Genomic DNA, 16,657 nt, shown 5'->3' with positions numbered 1-16,657 from the left:
TTTGTCCAGCAGTCTTTTGTGATTTCAAACACTCTACATAATAGCTTTAGAAGGATAGAAAAGAAAAAAAATGTTCAGTAGTTTATAGAACTAAAATGAACTATTCATCTTCATTGTTTAGAAAAGAACAATACTAAATGTACAAAATTCAAAACAAAATTGTGTGGTGTTTTTTAGTTGCTGCCCCTTTCAAATTTACATAGGAAGATTCCACAAGAATTATGTAAACCAGCGCTTCTCAACCGGTGTGTCGCGTCTCCCGGTGTCCCACTACCCCGTTTTACTTTCCTTTTGCCTTTTTCCAGCCCCCGCGGGGCAATTGGAAGCCTCCTTTTTTCCTACCCCACTGCCCAATGGGAAGCCTCCTTCATTCTGCCTGCCCTCGCGCAGGCCAATCGGAAGCCTCCTCCCTACCAGTGGGAGTAGGAAGAAGGGAGGAAGCCTTTGATTGGCCGGTGAGGCAGGCATCAGAATGCCCCGGGGTGGGAGGGCATCAGAATGCCCGGGGTGGGAGGAATAGAAGTTTTTGAACTCCGACAAAGCAAGACCGCGCGGTGAAGAGGAAACCCGACCCCCGACGAAGCAAAGCTGCCATGGGAGTCCATTCCCATGGCGGCGAAGAGGAAACCCCGACCGATGCCACCTCGGGAGCCCATTCCCGTGGTGGCGAAAAAAGAAGGCCCACCGGAGTAAAGCCACGGCGGAACTGGAGCCCATCCCTGCGGTGAAGGAAGAAGTTTTTGGTGAGAGCTGGTGCGTCTGTGTGTGAATGAGTGCCTGGCTGAGAGCTGGTGCGTCTGTGTGTGAATGAGTGCCTGGCTGAGAGCTGGTGCGTCTGTGTGTGAATGAGTGCCTGGCTGAGAGCTGGTGCGTCTGTGTGTGAATGAGTGCTTGGCTGAGAGCTGGTGCTTCTGTGTGTGAATGGGTGCCTGGCTGAGAGCTGGTGCTTCTGTGTGTGAATGGGTGCCTGGCTGAGAGCTGGTGGGTGTGGGTGTGAATGGATGCCTGGGTGAGAGCGTGTGGGTGTGAATGGATGCATGGATGAGAGCTGGTGTGAATGGAAGTCTGGGTGAGAGCTTGTGGGTGTGAATGGAAGTCTGGGTGAGAGCTTGTGGGTGTGAATGGAAGTCTGGGTGAGAGCGTGTGTCTGTGGGTGTGAATGGAAGCCTGGGTAAGAGCTGGTGTGAATGGGTGCGAGAGCATTTGTGTGTGATTGAGAGCTTGTATATAAGAGACCATGAGTGTGATTGAGAGAGAGACTGGTCAGGGTGGTGATGTGTTTCTGTGTGAGAGAGAGACTGGTCAGGAAGATAACTAAGTGTGAGAGAGAGACCGAGACTGGTAGTGGGGTCTAATTATTTTGGGGAGGGGAGGGGGGGTGACTGGTTGTGGGCGCTAAGGAAGAGGACTGTGAGGACAGGTTCAGCAGCCCTTGCTGCTTCTGGTGAGTGCTATTGGCCTGGAAGGGAAAGGAGTAGGAGAGTTGCTGGAGAGGGTAAGTAAAGGTGGCTTTTTAAGGTTATTTTTCTTGATTGACTACCATTTTAATTATTGGGTATTATGCGATGTCTGCTGTTTTGAAATATTTATTGATATTTGGACATGTTTTAATAATTTTTGAGAGTTTTTAATTGTTGGATATTATTCTGTTCAGCAGCTGTTTTGTAACATTTTTAGTATAGCTTTACAATTATTTCTGTTTGAGGCTCTTTAGCAGCTTGGCTTATTCTGATTTCCCAATAGGAAATGTATTAGTGTTTAGGGCCTGGTTTAATAGTTGTATTTCTTAGATAGGGTTGTTACTGTTTGAGTGTGTTCCATAATACAGGTGTAACTTTGTGCGGGTTAGTTTGTGTGCATTATTGCAAATCCTGACAGTCTATTAGGTGCTATATTTCTCTTTCCGTTTCTCCAGGTTCTCACTGCATGCAGAGTGGCTTTTTTTGGTTTTCCATTCCAGTTTCTGTCTCCATATTTATAATTTGTGGTTTTTCTGTACTTGGTGAAGGTCAGTTCTGGGTGTGTGACCGAGGTGAGGTATATTACTAGCATGTAGGCATTTGTATCAATCCTATTTGTTGTGTTTTCTCAATAGGATATGCATTAGTGGTAAATTACTGTCTTTTCATAAGGAAGGCTATTGTGCCTGGTAGTAAAAGGAGTTTGTTTTGCTTTTACTGAGATGTCATCAGAACCAGAATATCTTTTTTTGTATGGCGAGTTGTACAGGGTAATGCCCTAGATCTGCTCGGTACTCATTGCTGGGAGTTGAGGAGACTCCTGTGGATGCAGAGTGCATGTTTACATTTAGCCCCGTGATGGGAACCATCTGTCAGGTGTGTCCCGGCCAAAAAAAGGTTGAGAACCACTGATGTAGACTGAGGTAAATTCCCTTTCATGTAGTTCTGTGTGGCTAGTTTGAAACAGTGTACCCACCTTGATGCCTTATTTAGGTTTATTCACCTTAGTGGCAAATGTTTGTTTTTCATGTTTGTAGTCCTTTAAATTGGGCCCTGGGAGCCTTTATTTGGTAGGAATGTTGAAAATCACATAATATATACAAGGATCAGATTAGTTCCTGTTTTATGATGGCATTTTTGACATTGTAGCCTCTTTTCCAGGTGAGCTCTGCTGTTCTCCATGCAAATTTTAAACAAGGAAGATAGAATTTTAAAAGACATAAAGGTTATTTTAGCAGGATGGAAATTGCTATAGCCAGATATTTCAGTAGTGGTAGACCTGCTTTTGGAGCCGGGTTGACAGTTCAAATCCCTGGATGCTTGTGAAATTATTTGAAACTGCAAAAACTGATCAAATAGTCTAAATTATACTAACCTTCTCAGATATCTGTTAAGAAAATACATCAGGACATGTTGTCTAACAAAGTCTTGGAAAGTGTTGAGGATTAGATTTTGGTTTAGAAAATGGAGAAAATTACTAGGGGTAAGCTCTAAGACTTGTTCTTTACTAACAGGGTGCAGTTGGTTGATAATCTGAAGGTAGAAGGCAACCTCAGTAAAAGTGATCATTATCCTGTTTCCCCGAAAATAAGACCTAGTAGAGGTTTTGTTGAATTGCTAAATATAAGACCTCCCCCGAAAGTAAGACCTAGCAAAGTTTTTATTTGAGAGCATGCCCGTCGCACAGAACACCAGAGCATGCAGCTGTGATTTTTTTACCCTGCAGGGTAGTTGTCATCACAAACCAGCATAACCAGACAACTATTCAGAATATAATAAATGTTCATTTTTTTGTTCAACAATATATGAGAATTCTTCTTCATGGAAAAATAAGACATCCCCTGAAAATAAGGCCTAGTGCATCTTTGGTAGCAAAAATTAATATAAGACACTGTCTTATTTTCGGGGAAACACGGTAAATGATAGTTATAAGGAAGAAACTGAAAAATAAATTCAAGAAAGCTGACTTTGGGCCAGCCTGGTGGCATAGTGAAAAGTGATTTCTGAGCCCAGCTCCTGCACATGCTAGCAGGAGATGAGCTTATTACAGAGACTGTGTTCAGTGCCATTGGGGTTTAGTCCCAGCCATTGTACAACCCTGACACCTATGAGCATGATTCATGCCACACATATACCAAGTTACATAGGAAGCTGTAATCTGAGGAATGTCACGGTGATGGCTGGATTGTACGGGGAGGGTGAGAGAATAGAATTTGGGGGTGGGAAACTAATTCTAGTTAGCTGTCATTGTGCTGCAGCCCTAGTTGGTGCAGGTTTTGGTTGAACTGTAAGGCTAAAGGAACAGAAGGAAGCTGCTGAGCAAAAAAGAAAATAAGGAAAAAAGCTTTCCCCCCCCCAAGGACAAGCAGGATGATGGCAGCCCTCACATATGGGTAACGTGATCAGACTGAGCCCAGTGCAGAACTTCGATTTCAAGGATTCTAGCACTTGTGGCATGCTCTACTGAGCATGTGCATCTGTAATCACTTTCCTGTCTCCAGAATGGATCTCTCTTTTTTGTTGTTTTTTGTTTTGCAGAGCCTGTAAGACATGGTTCTTTGCTGTCTCCCTTACAGCTACTTCAGTGAAAGTTTTAGAGCTGCAAAAACTGTTTTTCTGGCAAAGCTCTACGAGCTTTTTCCTTTATCCCTTTTGTTTGTTAGGTTTTTTTTCCTTTTTCATCTCTCTGCTGGAGATATGGTGGGCCTAGAGCATCATGGCAGAGGTTTCTTCTTTCATTAATAAATCTGCAGCTTGTTTGTGATGTCCTTTCCTTCAGTTTGTCTGGAGTTTTTGCCTTTCTGCAGTCCCTTTGTGGTCCGGGTAGGCCTCTAGCTTAGGGACTTGTCTGAGTTCCCATCCAGGCAGGAGTTCCATGAAATTTCATCTGATCACTGGGCATTGATTGTGGCCCAGACAGAGAAGGAATTCAGGACTGGAACATTCTCGTGAGGAGGAGAACTCATCCTCCCCACACTCTGGGAACTAGTCTCCATGGGCCCAAATTAATCTTCACCTCTGGTGCCCTGGATGACACAAACTGCTTGTCAGCTTGCTCTGTCAGAGCAGTCTCTTTGGAAGAGAAGATGAGCTTTGGCAATCAGCTCTGCTGCTTCACTTTTGGTGCCATGCCTGACATCGGTCACCTGTGCTCATCCATCCATGTGTCAGGTGCTGGGCTTGGAGCCCAGGAGCAATAGAGCCACTCAGTGTCTAAGCCATCGACAAGCAGTCTAACACAAACACTCCAGATACCATCATGCGCCGTGATCCAAGTATTGCAAGTGCCATCAAGGCCACCAAGCATCATGGATACCAAATGCCATTGAGCACCATGCGCATAGTCAAGTGCCACTGACAAATGCCACAGGAACTGTCAAGTGCCACAGGCAACATAGGGTGCAATAAGCACCGTCTGGCTCCATGAATGCTACTAATGCCATAGGGCGTCATTAAGGCAGTGGAGTGCCACAGGTGGTGTTGAAACCATCAGCACTATTGGTGCCATGGGCAATGGCAGGCATCAACACCACTTAGCACTGTGGGCTTTGGATGCTGCCAAGGCCAGCACTGTGGAATGCCGGGGGTTCCGTAGACATCAGTGTCGCCATTGATGCCATGGGTGTCATAAGCATCATTGATGATGTGGAGAGCACTATTTCCACTATTGAACACAGTAGGTACCATAAGGGGTGTCAACAGTGTCAAGCACAGTCAGTGCGTCTGTTGCCTTACAACAATGTTGGAATGCATAGGCTAAGTTTGCCAGTGTAGAGGGCCAGCAAGTACTGCTGGTTGCCATTAGATGCCATCAACAGGTAGTGGATGATGCCCAGTGGTGCTATCTGCACGTGCCTGGCACCAAGGAGCGGTGAGCAGCACTGAACACAGTGGTTAGCTCTTTTGCAGCTCTTTTGTAAAAGCAGCATAGTTGCCAGTTCAAGCCATGGTATGGAGCATGCCATCGCATGGGCTGCAATACCAACACAGAACCAGGGCTGATGCTACGACATCTGGCACATATGTGCCATTGACGGCAAGGTAGAGCACCATTGCCTGAGTGCAAGGCACTGCAGTAACAGTGCTGAGGTTAAGCACAGAAGTGCCATAGTCACTTGGTGCTCTCTGCTGTGTTATCTTTTGTCGGGAGACATCATGAGCTGGTGCACCGCAGTCGCCAGTGCATCGAAATGTCTGGCCCTTCAGGTACTAATGAGTTCCTATTTATTTCAGGGCCATCTGTATGGGTTGGGAACTGGAACTGTAGCATTGAGGCTTGGCCTTCCTTTAGTTCCCCTCCTCCATAGGGAGGGGACAGTTTTTCACAGGCCCCCCTCCCACATTGGCTTACACTCTGGATCCCCTTCACTTGGAATCTTCCTGGGCTCATACCATCATAAGTTCTTTGCTGTTGCAGGGGTTTTGCCTCTTGATGAGACAGCCTTCGATTGGCCATGGGTTGGAGCAGCTCCTTGCAGGTCTCCTTTGAGGAGCTGGGAGGAGGGAGCAGCAAGGGTCAGCAAAACCACTTTCATAGCCATTGCTGTGGCTGGTTGCTGTTCTGCCAGTAGTATTCAACTGTTCAGCCACCAGTGACTTGTTCTGTTACCAGTAGAATACTGTGATGAAGGGGTGTTCCTCTCTCTCTCCATAAGTCAGCAATTGTTTCCCACTCTCGTACAGAGAGTAAGTGATACCAGAATCAGGGCTTTGTTGCTCAAACCCTGATGGTGCCATTGTGTTGATCACAGGTGTGGGACAGGGATCTGGTTGCATATATACTGTTGACCTGGTTAAAGTTGAGATCTTCATCCCCCTCAGTATGTAGAGGGTATGGCTATTGGCTTCCAAAAGGCAATCTTAGTAGGGTCCCTCTTGGTGCCTTGTTTTCTGCTCAGGGAAAGAGTTGTTTTCACTTTCCCTTCCCTTAGTAGCTTTACTTCTGAATGGCTTCTTTCTTCCTTGACTGATCTCTGTATCCCACTGGATTCAGGGACCTGTCAGGGAGGAGAACTCATGCACCACTGTGCAGCTGGGATTCCTCATGGCATGCAGGGCTGTCACAAGCTCTGGCATCTCACAGTACTGGTATTAGATAAACTCTTGTAGGAATCTGCTCCCCAGCAGCAGATACGGATTTCTCCTGCATGCGGGGAGTGCCTTTTTTGACACCTGCTGGGCAAAACACAAATGTTTCACTTTGCGCCCAATCCTGTCTGTGTCGTGCTTCAGTGGTACTCTAACCACAGAGTGGATTTTTCCATCCCTTCTGCATCGTAACAGTATCTATATATTCAGCTACAAAAACCATACTTTCCAGATATGAGTTATGCAGAGGTTCTCTGAAACATCTCTCTATCCATGGCTGCATGTATCCTAGGGTTGGGAATCTTGTATAAGAGGCCCTGTACCCAAATTGCACTTGCTTAGGGATTATCTCATCTTTCAGTGGAAGGTAATGTGTAACCCTGACAGAATGAGCATTCATTGACTGACTGACTGACAAGGCAATCTTTGTCCATGCAGATGTCTTTCTATCTCGTTTATTCACATGGTTATTCTGTTGGAATAAAAGATATCTTTATTAGTAGGTCTTGAAGCCTTGTGCCAAGAGGGTGAGCAGTTTATTCTGCTGGTCAGACTGAACCTGATCTGGGATCCTTGGGGTTCCTGGGTCAGAAGAGAAGTCCAGTTGTCCACAGGTGCTGGTTCTTTTAGCATTCCTGTTTTTGTCTCAGCAGAGGGGCTTCCAGACTTCTTCCTCAGGATGTTCTCACTCTTGACTAGAATCTAGGGTTAGTACTAAGTTTAATTTGACTCTGTTTATGTTGCCATTTGTCTCCTGAGAGGATGTTGCACCTATGGGGCTGTGTCACTTGGTCAAAGTTTCATGTCTGGATGTTCATCAAGGGGTCGGTACGGTTGGGGTATTGTCCTAAGTCAATCTATGCACCATGGCGGCAGTTTCTTTGGCCCTGCAGGGCTGGGGTCTGCCACCATGTATTCCCTTGCTTTTTCTGACTTCCAGTTGGAATGTTGAGGGAGAAGTCGTGGAGTGAAAGAGAGTGGTCTTAATGTATGGCTTGCAGGAAAGGTACACAAGCCTTTCTCTGCTTTTGGCCAGAACTTGGTTGAAATGCCTTTGGCTTTTTCTTGGGTCGATTGGTTGACCAATACACTTACCTTTCACCTGTGCTTATCCTGCCTGGTGGAAGTATATGTTTGTCATACGAGTGGTTAGATTGGGTGAGCTTCAGGTGAAAACTCAACACTGCGTTCCTACTGGGGGTAGCTCTTTCATGCTTCGGCATTCTTGTTTCCACTCCATCTGACCTGGCAGGTTAGGTCTTTTGTCGTAGTCATTCGACAGGTGGAGTCTGCCACAGACCCTGATGCTTTTTTCCATTTCTTTGAAACAAGTAATTGTGTTCTCTCTCCCTTTTGTTCCTAACAGCCAAACATCTGGCATAGCTATGTGTAAGCAAACTGTTCTTGATCTTCCAATGCTAGTGATTTACAGTTTTCTATCTGGAAGGCTCTCTTTAGCCCCAAATTGCCTATTCGACTGTCTTTCCCAACAACACAGAAACCTATACAGTCTTGATGCAAGAGCTCTTTCTCTTGGGTGGAGATTTGTGCCCTTTCTTGTACCCGAGAGAACCTAGGCCTAGTGGGGAATGTCGAGGTTCGCTGTGTGGGAGCTCTGATGTGTTAGTTTGTGTGCAACGAAGTGGGCTTCTCGCCATGAGTTCACATCACATCCCTGCCTTGGGCGGGGACTATTGCCATGCAACATTTTTTTTGTCACTCCATCTGTCCTCCTTTCCTTCCTAGAGTCCATTTGAGTCTGGCTGCCTTTATATTAAAAAAAAAAAAAATAAAATAAATAAAAATTCATGGTAGGAAAGAGTGATTTATACTGCCAACCACTCAGGTGGTGCCTTTAGCACCAAGGGGTTTTTCCCTCTATTTTTTGGGCAGCATCTAGCTTTCATATTCACCCATCTGTGAGGGCTGCCATCCTACTTGTCCAATGGACAGCAGGATCTCAGTCCTCAAGATTCTCTTCCGCCTCCCCTGGGAGTTGGTTTCTCTGTCTTAGCTTTATCATGGACTGAGGGGCTCAGCCTGGGAGGCAAGGAGGTGACTACAGCTGCACATGCTCAGTAGAACAAGCTGAAAACTCTAGAAATTTCAAAGTTCTGTACTGGGCTCTGCCAAATGTGAAAAGATCAAACTGAACCAAGGTGTCTAACAAAATAGAACAGACGAGTCACACCTTAATAATAGAGACATCAGCATTAGCTAAATTGCTCTGTCGGGTGATATCACTTATATGAGGACTGACATCTGCTATCCATCAGAGAACAGCTGTTACAGTTAAGCAATACTGCTGTTTAGCAAACTTAAGGAATTGGTATGATTTCATGAGAAGCAAGTTTACTGGAAGGAGTTTGGAAGAACTGTCTCTTTCTAAATGAGACTATACAAAGAGTACAAGAAAGAAATATCCATATGTACAAGAAGGCCAGAAAGTGTAATACAGTTAGCTAAACAGGTAACTTTTTCAGTGACCTGAAATTCAAATAGGAATCTCACAATTAGAAATCAAGCCAAATTTCAAAGGAGAGTATAAAGGAATAGTGCCAGCCTGAAGGAACAAATTCAAGAAAGTCAAGATACAATATGAGATACAATTAGCAAAGAACTCAGCGTAATAGAAAAACATTCGAGAAATATTTGAGAAATAGGACAGAGGAAATTTCAGGACATGTACAGAATAAGAAAAGAAAGATGACATGGCTGAGAAGGCTCAAGCATGTAATGTTTTTACTTCAGTCTTTATAAATTACATATCTGATTATAGTCTACTGTTAATTGCTCAACAACAATAATGTGAGGTAGGAGCTCAGTTTAAATAGAAAATTTCATTAGAGTATTTAGATAAATTTGATTTCAAATTGATAGGCCTTAATGGCGTATTAGAATACTTGAGAACAGGGAAAGGTGTCACCGCCATTGGCAGCGGTTAGAACTCATGAAGAATAGGTGAGATTCCAAAGGATTTGAAAAACACAAATGCAGTGTCTATCTTTAAAAGGCCTCGTGGATAAAGCGGAAGCAATATATGCTATATCTTGATTTCAGTTAAGCATTTGTCTGTCTCAAGGTGATTCTAATAAACTAAGAAAATATGGTTAGAGTGGTTGCACAGCTGTTCAGAACAAATGTGCTGGTTAGTAATGGCTAAGTTTCAACTTGGGACAAAATATCTAGTGACGTTCGGGGGGGGGGGGGGGGGGGGCAATTGTAGGGTTAGTACTTTTCAGTATCACTGTTGACAATTTTGATGATAGATTTGATTATATTTTTGTCCTCCTTTCTTGACCAAGTAATAGACTGAGCATGAACAGGTAAATGACTTGGGGCCATACTTGCCCTGACAAAAAATTCACATGTTGACATGCATACCTGCAACCTATCATGCAGTAAATTCCAACTTGGAACATGTGTGGGTGGGATGAGAGGATATCTTCTCAAGCTGAATCACTGATATTCCTGGTGCTGTGTTGTATATGTAAATAAATAACTTGCTATTCCAGTATTTCTTTATCTATCATCTGTCTCTTTATCTCTTGTATTTCTTTCTTGCTTTTGCCACTGGTTTTTGATTCTGCTGCAGTTCCATCTTACGACCCTTACGGTAGGTACAGCTCTATCTATATTTCTGCATTTATTCTGACTAGTCTTCTGTGACTGCTCTATTTTCCCTTCTTGTCCATTTTCTCTTCATGAATGTTTTGTACCAACATCACCATTGCATGGCATGCTTCCTACCTAGTCTGTTGATCCTTTGAAGGAGGGATGCCCAGTTTAAACTGCCTTTTTGCAACCTGTTCCTTGCCCAAAGCAAGCAAGCTGTTTTCACTCTGCTTTTTCTGTTTTGTAACTTGATAAACTCCAGGTTGTGACGCCACTGCATAAACAAGTAGATGTGATAGTTGTGGTTATGCATTTTGCAGTTTACTTGTGCAGCACAACAATTAAAATAGACTTTGCAATCCCCTGAGGTCAATTTTCAAAGAGTTTAGGTGCCTAACTTTGGGAATTAAGCTCTTAAATTGGCCCTTTTGAAAATTTACTAGGGCTGGGTGTCTAAATTTAAGGTCCTAAAAAGTGATGGAGTTAGGATGGGGAAACAGGAGCTTAGCATTGATTTCCAGCACTAAGCACCTAACTTAAGATTCTAAATAGAAATATAGAAACATAAAAATGACGGCAGAAGAAGACCAAATGGCCCATCCAGTCTGCCCAGCAAGCTTTCACACTTTATTTTTTCTCTCATACTTATCTGTTACTCTTGGCTCTTAGTAACCTTTTCTATTCTATTTCCCTTCCACCCCCCCCCCCCCCCCCCCCTCCCCGCCATTAATGTAGAGAGCAGTGTTGGAACTGCATCTAAGTGAAATAGCTTAATTAGTTAGGGGTATTAACCTCCGCAATAAGCAAGCTACACCCATGCTTATCTGTTTATCCAGACTATGTAATTTAATCTGTAAATCTGGGCAAATGGTTGAAAGTAGGGGACTTAAATTGAGCAGCTCATCTTTTTTTGAATACCGGCCTCCCTATTTTTTTCTGTAAAATATGGGCAGTGCAGATTATAAACAAATGAGATGAAGAATGCAGAAGCAATATATCAGTAAAGGAAAACATTGCTTTTCCAATAAGGGAGAGCCTTCCAACTAAGGATTCATAATGTACTAACAATGTATAGCATTTTTACTTAAATTTCCATTAACTCACCAGTATTGGTACCTTTTCCCTTTCCTTACATATATATTTATGGAATAATGCCATTACAGCATTCCTAGCCTTATCTTGCCTAATGCATTCATCTGATTTCCTATTAAGTGATGGTGAGCTGGGCTTATCCATGACATGCAATGTTTTGGTGCAGACCAGAACTGTTTTTATTTTGATGTTTACATAGTGTCCTAAATCAGGGTGCTATACAAAAAATTAGACAGCTACAGAAAGTCCTTGTTCAAAAGCACTTATAATATAAATGGGTATCTGAGGCAGTGAGTGAGGGTGAATTCTCAGATGACAAGCAGGATAGTAGTCCTCATTCATGGGTGAAATCGGATGGAGTTGCGGTCCAGAACTTTGTCAAAAATCTAGAACTTTCAATCATGCCCTACTGAACATGTACAGCTGTAGCTATCACCCTGTCCCTTAGGCAGAGTTCCTCAGTCTTTTTTTCCACGGAGCCTGTGGTTGCGGTATTCAGCTTTATTCTCTCCTCACAGTTTTTGTAAGTGATTTTTTTCTAGACCTGCAGCTTATGGTAGGTTTCTTTTCTTTTTCCTCCTCTTCTTTCCACTGTCTGCCAGCCGCATGGTAAGCCTTAGTTGCTGTGCAGCCTGGCAGTCTAATACTATCCCTTATTAAATACTGCACCTGCAGTTTGAAATGTGTCTTCTCCTTGCTCTGTCTGTTTTTTGTACCTTTGTCAGGTGCTGGCAGGATTGACAGAATGAAGTCTGTGGGTGATCTGTATAGGCTGCTGAGCCAGGGGACTCACCTGAGTTCTACCCAGGCAGGAGTTCGTCATTTCACCGATCGATCGGCATCAATGGAGGTTGAGACAGTGAAGAGATCGGAGGACTACACTGTTCCTGTGTAGCTCATCCTCCCCACATTCAAAGGAACTAGACTCCACGGGCAGGAGCCCTGGATGATGTAGCTTCCCCTTGTTTGCCTGCAATGGCAGTGCAGTCTGCTTGTGAGAGAGGGTGAGCAGGAGCCTGGGCAAGCACCTTCGATGCCATGCCCATGTCAGGACTGCGTTGGAGACCAGGACTGTCATTGAGCACCATGGTCACCTTGACACCATCAAGATGCCGGGGCGCCCTCAATGCTATTGAGGTGCATGACTGCCCTTGATGCCATAAGGGTCTTCTGTGCCGTAGGCATTTGTGGACTCGATCCACTGGAGTCATCGAGCGCCTTGGGCCTCGATGTGGCAGATTAGTGGCATAGACCTCTAGTGTCGGGGACCAGGACTGCCTTCGAGCACCATGGTTCCCCTCGACGCTATCGTAGCTGCCAACATCCTCGATCCCATTGAGGTGCATAGTCTCTATGCCGTGGCTGCCCTTGATGCCTCGTTACCATTGACACTCTCAATGCCATCTGCCATGGAACTATTGGTCATGTTAACCTGTGATGCCATTCGTTGCGCTCTACGATGTCAAGCACTATCAATGATGCATTAGGATCACTTGAGATCCCTAGTTGTCCTCAAGGCCATTCACCGCTGAGGCTTGAGAGCCCTTGAGTGCCACTGAAGCCTTCGGGCGACAGGGGTTTCAGCCTTGGACAGACTTGGTGCTGTTTAGTGCCAGGATCGCCATCTACTCGAGACACCCTGGAGTGCCGAGGCATGCAGGCGGCAGTGTTCCTGTGCCCTAGAGGCTCCTTTGCGGTATCCAGACAGGGCACTAAGGGCATTGGGCTGTCCCATTATTGGCCTACGGCTATGGGTATCATGGATGCTGATGATCTTGGGGGGCCTGAGCCACTGGGATCAGGGGAGCATCAGGCCTCACCTGGCTTTGCACCATTGGTGCTAATGAGCGCTAGTGAGCCTATCAGCCATAGCTGCTGGCGAAGGACGTCATCGAGCTCGCAGCATCGACGCCCTCAGAAGAATAGGTCAGCTGAGGGGAACAGTCGACACCAGCAATCATCTGTTCCTTTGAGCACTGATGAGGCCTGTCGGGGCTGCAGAGCTTCTGCCTGCAGGTGCCCCGGCATCCTCGGTACTGCCGGTCCATTGATGCTTTCGGACATCGGGGTTTCTATCGGTGCCGCCGGGCTGTCGATGTCAGCGGGCACCTGTGGCACCAGGGATGGTACTGTATACTGTTGAAATGATCACATGTTCAAGCACCATCGAAGGCCTGGGTGCAGCATCATTTAGTGTCTTTGATTCGATCCATTGTTGGAGAACGCTATGGGCCCTATGGGCGCCCTCACAATGGTGGGCACCAGTGGACATAGTCATATGCTGCAGGACACAACTGCAGAGCACCAAGGGGCACTGTCGGTTGCCATGGACTTTCTGCTGCTGTTCCATGAGGGAAACAGTGGTGAGCCATTGCTGACGCAATTTCATGGGCTGCGTCCAGCCTCTTAGAACATTATCAGGTACTGAGGAGTACCATGGGGGCAACACCATAGAATGCCACCCACTACCATGCTATAATCAGAGCCTTAGTGGTACTGAAGAGCCTTCATCACACTGTTCCTATCCACTCCATTAGGAGTTAGTGCAACTATGGAGCGCAGCATGCACGGTTGGGTACGGTAGGGCATCTACTCCATGCGCATCAGCGCTGGCAAGCCGCTTTCTCCCTGTCTGTGCAGTACACAGCCATGCCAGTGTTCTGCCATCAACACATCAAAATATCAGCCTCCTCGTCTATTTGTAACTGTCAAGGGAAAGCACCATCACACACACTCATTGCTTTTTGATAGCACACTGCCATCGACTCTTAACAGATGATGCTCTGTCCTTGCTGTGCTGTGGTATTTTACCCAAAAGAGTGGGTTTGTAGGTGTGCTGCCATCCATAGGATGGGATACTGTATAAATACTAGTCAGCATGCTTTTACAGCATAGGGCCCTATTCTTCCATGTGCGCTGCAGCCACAGGGCTGACTTAAGACTGCATTCCTGGTGGGAGTGGATACCAGGAGGGAAGCATCAGGAGTCCTCTTCCTCAGAAGAGGAATGTCTTTTGACTCCTCCCATGTTAGAAATCCCCTTTGTGGGGAAGTCCCGGGGGGCCCTGTCCCTTGCAGGTTTATTACGAAACTGGAGCCTCGATTATTTTGAATCTATGCATCTCCTTGTAGGCCAGGACTGGGGGACAGCAGTGGCAGTCATTGGACCGTTTTTGCTGAGGTCCCTCTGTTGATTACCGTGGTGGCCTACCTCATCTGAGGGTGGCTGCAAGTGGCAGATTGGTTGCTTCTGAATTTCAGCGATCAGTGACACTAAATTAACTCTCACCTGGAGAGTTAATGGTTTTTCAGGATCATGAGGCCCCAATTCCCATTGCTTTTCTGTCCCTTCAGGGAGGGGAGATACGACTGGGTTTCCAGGGTGACCCTTATGGATCCCACTCTGGACACTTAGTTGTTCACCCCTACAGGGGGTGCCCCTTGTTCTATGTTTCCTGGAGAATGAATGTCTCTACTTTTGACTGGCAGTTGCTTTCAGTTCCTTGGGGGATCCAAGAGCCAGTTGGGCATTAATGCTCTCCTTAGGTCATCCTAAGGCATAGTAGGTCTGATACGCAAGGGAGCCATTCCAGATTCAGTCTCCCCATCGTACTAGGAGTCTCCTCTTCGGGGTAGTGAAGATTAGGGGTTTCTCGTGACTGGAAATCACCTTTGATACCTGCTGAGCTTAATGGACATTTTTTATGGAGTATCACTATTACCAGTCATTCTCGCCTGCAGGACCCTACCTCACTGAGAAGGGTTCTAGTCCATCTAATTGGCAAGTATGCCTTTCAGCCTATCGCCATATTATCCATGGCTGAGGGATTTGGGGGACAAGGATCCCACAACAGAGGTCCTACTCCTTGGTTGCAGTGGCTTGCAAGCTATATGTCCCTATGTTACGGTAACCCTGTCTCCAGACAGGGGAGTCCTGGTTCATGCAATGGTTGTTCCATTTACTGGACTGCATGCTTCCTTGGGAGAAGTATATGTAATCATGGCAGAGGATTAATACCTAAGCCAGGTTCGTGGGCAGTCTGTTCCGAGATCACACTGACCCTGCCCTGGTACCTTTAGGGTTTTCAGACCAGTGAAGAAATCCTGTTTGACAGGTTTGCACTTGCGGCACCTCTGTTTCCTATCTCTTTGTAGAGTGTTTCTGGATTTCTTTCCTGGGGGATTCGCCCTCAGTTTCAGTTGTTCCAAGCAGGCTGAGGGCTCTATCTCGGTGAGTAACTCCCTACACTAATCGCCAGTGAATTATTTGCTTGGAGTTGAGATATACAATTTAGTACTTGTTCTTACCCCTGCAGTCCAGTGGTCTGCCGTCTTGTTTTTCACTCCTTCCAATTTCCATTTGGAATGTCAAGGGGAGGGGAAGAAAACCTAGAGTTTTTGTGGTATATCTTAGTATATACCTGCAGAGAAAGATACACCACTATTTCTCTTTATTTTCACCAAGTTCTGGCCAGTACTGCCTTTAGCTTTTCTCACTTCACTAGATTGTCCAAAGTGCTTTCCAGCTTATCTGAACTATTGTGTAGACAGGATGGATAGCCCTGCCCTTGACAGGGTGCAGTGTGAGTGAGCTTCAGGCCTAACTTATCTCCCTGCTTGGGGGTTTTCGTTAGCAATCTCTTTCAAACTCTGAAACTCTTGATGCTGTCTTGCATGGTCAGCTATGTCTGGTACACAGACTCTGCCATTGTTGCCGATTATTCTTCCAAGCGTTGCTTGGGTTTTTCTGTCCAATGTGCCTATCAGCCAAACATGAGCACACTTCTACAGATGCATTCTGTCCTGCAGATGCCAGTGGACCACTGTTTTCTTTCTGGAGAACTCTCAGGGATCCAGTTGAGTTTTTGGTTGTCTTGTAACACCAAAGGAAACTATGCTGTCTTCATCCAAGAGTCCTTCTCTTGTTTACATCTCTAGACTTTTTCCTGTATCCAGGAGGTTCTAGACCTACTGTTGATGTCAGGGTTTACTGATCTGAAACCCTGCTTGTAATGTTTTCCGTGAATTGGAGTATGTCTTTCTGGCACTCGAATCACTCCCCTGCCTTAGGCACCTCTGCTACACATCAGGGTTTTGTATGTGTCTGTTCTATGGTTTTCTTCTTGTAGAACCCAACTTTTTTCCCGCTTAGACTCCTTTGTGTGTATGTGTTCTAACTTGGCAATAGAAAAACTACAGGGAATTTCTTGTCTCTTATTTTAGAGGCCTCAACAATTCGCCTGATCATAGTAAGTGGTCAGAAGGAGGAAAGATTAAACTAAATTGATTAGAATGTTTATTCCTTTAAAACATTTACCTCTGGGGAGCTGAACTGAAACTATCAAGTCATTCTGTTACATTTCTGACAGTCTTTACACAGATGCATCTCCATCTGCTGGCACT

The 16,657-nt window shown here is 45.4% G+C and overlaps 1 protein-coding gene across 7 annotated transcripts in view; it reads left to right on the top strand.

The window, feature by feature from the left end:
* The window catches only part of TMEM184B (transmembrane protein 184B), a 269,118-nt gene that overhangs the window by 239,713 nt on the left and 12,748 nt on the right, over positions 1-16,657 (top strand). For 6 of the 7 annotated variants that reach the window (XM_029590165.1, XM_029590170.1, XM_029590168.1 and 3 more), the window contains one exon: positions 10,144-10,164. The exons of the other annotated variant lie outside the window; for it this stretch is intronic. In XM_029590165.1, the coding sequence (XP_029446025.1) occupies positions 10,144-10,164 (21 nt within the window). The remainder of the gene's footprint in view (positions 1-10,143; positions 10,165-16,657) is intronic. 7 annotated transcript variants of the gene reach the window in all.

The sequence above is a fragment of the Rhinatrema bivittatum genome, chromosome 2 (genome assembly GCF_901001135.1).
Source record: "Rhinatrema bivittatum chromosome 2, aRhiBiv1.1, whole genome shotgun sequence".
Lineage (NCBI taxonomy): Eukaryota > Metazoa > Chordata > Amphibia > Gymnophiona > Rhinatrematidae > Rhinatrema > Rhinatrema bivittatum.
Note: the sequence above shows the minus strand (reverse complement) of the source record. Positions and strands in the feature narration are given on the sequence as shown.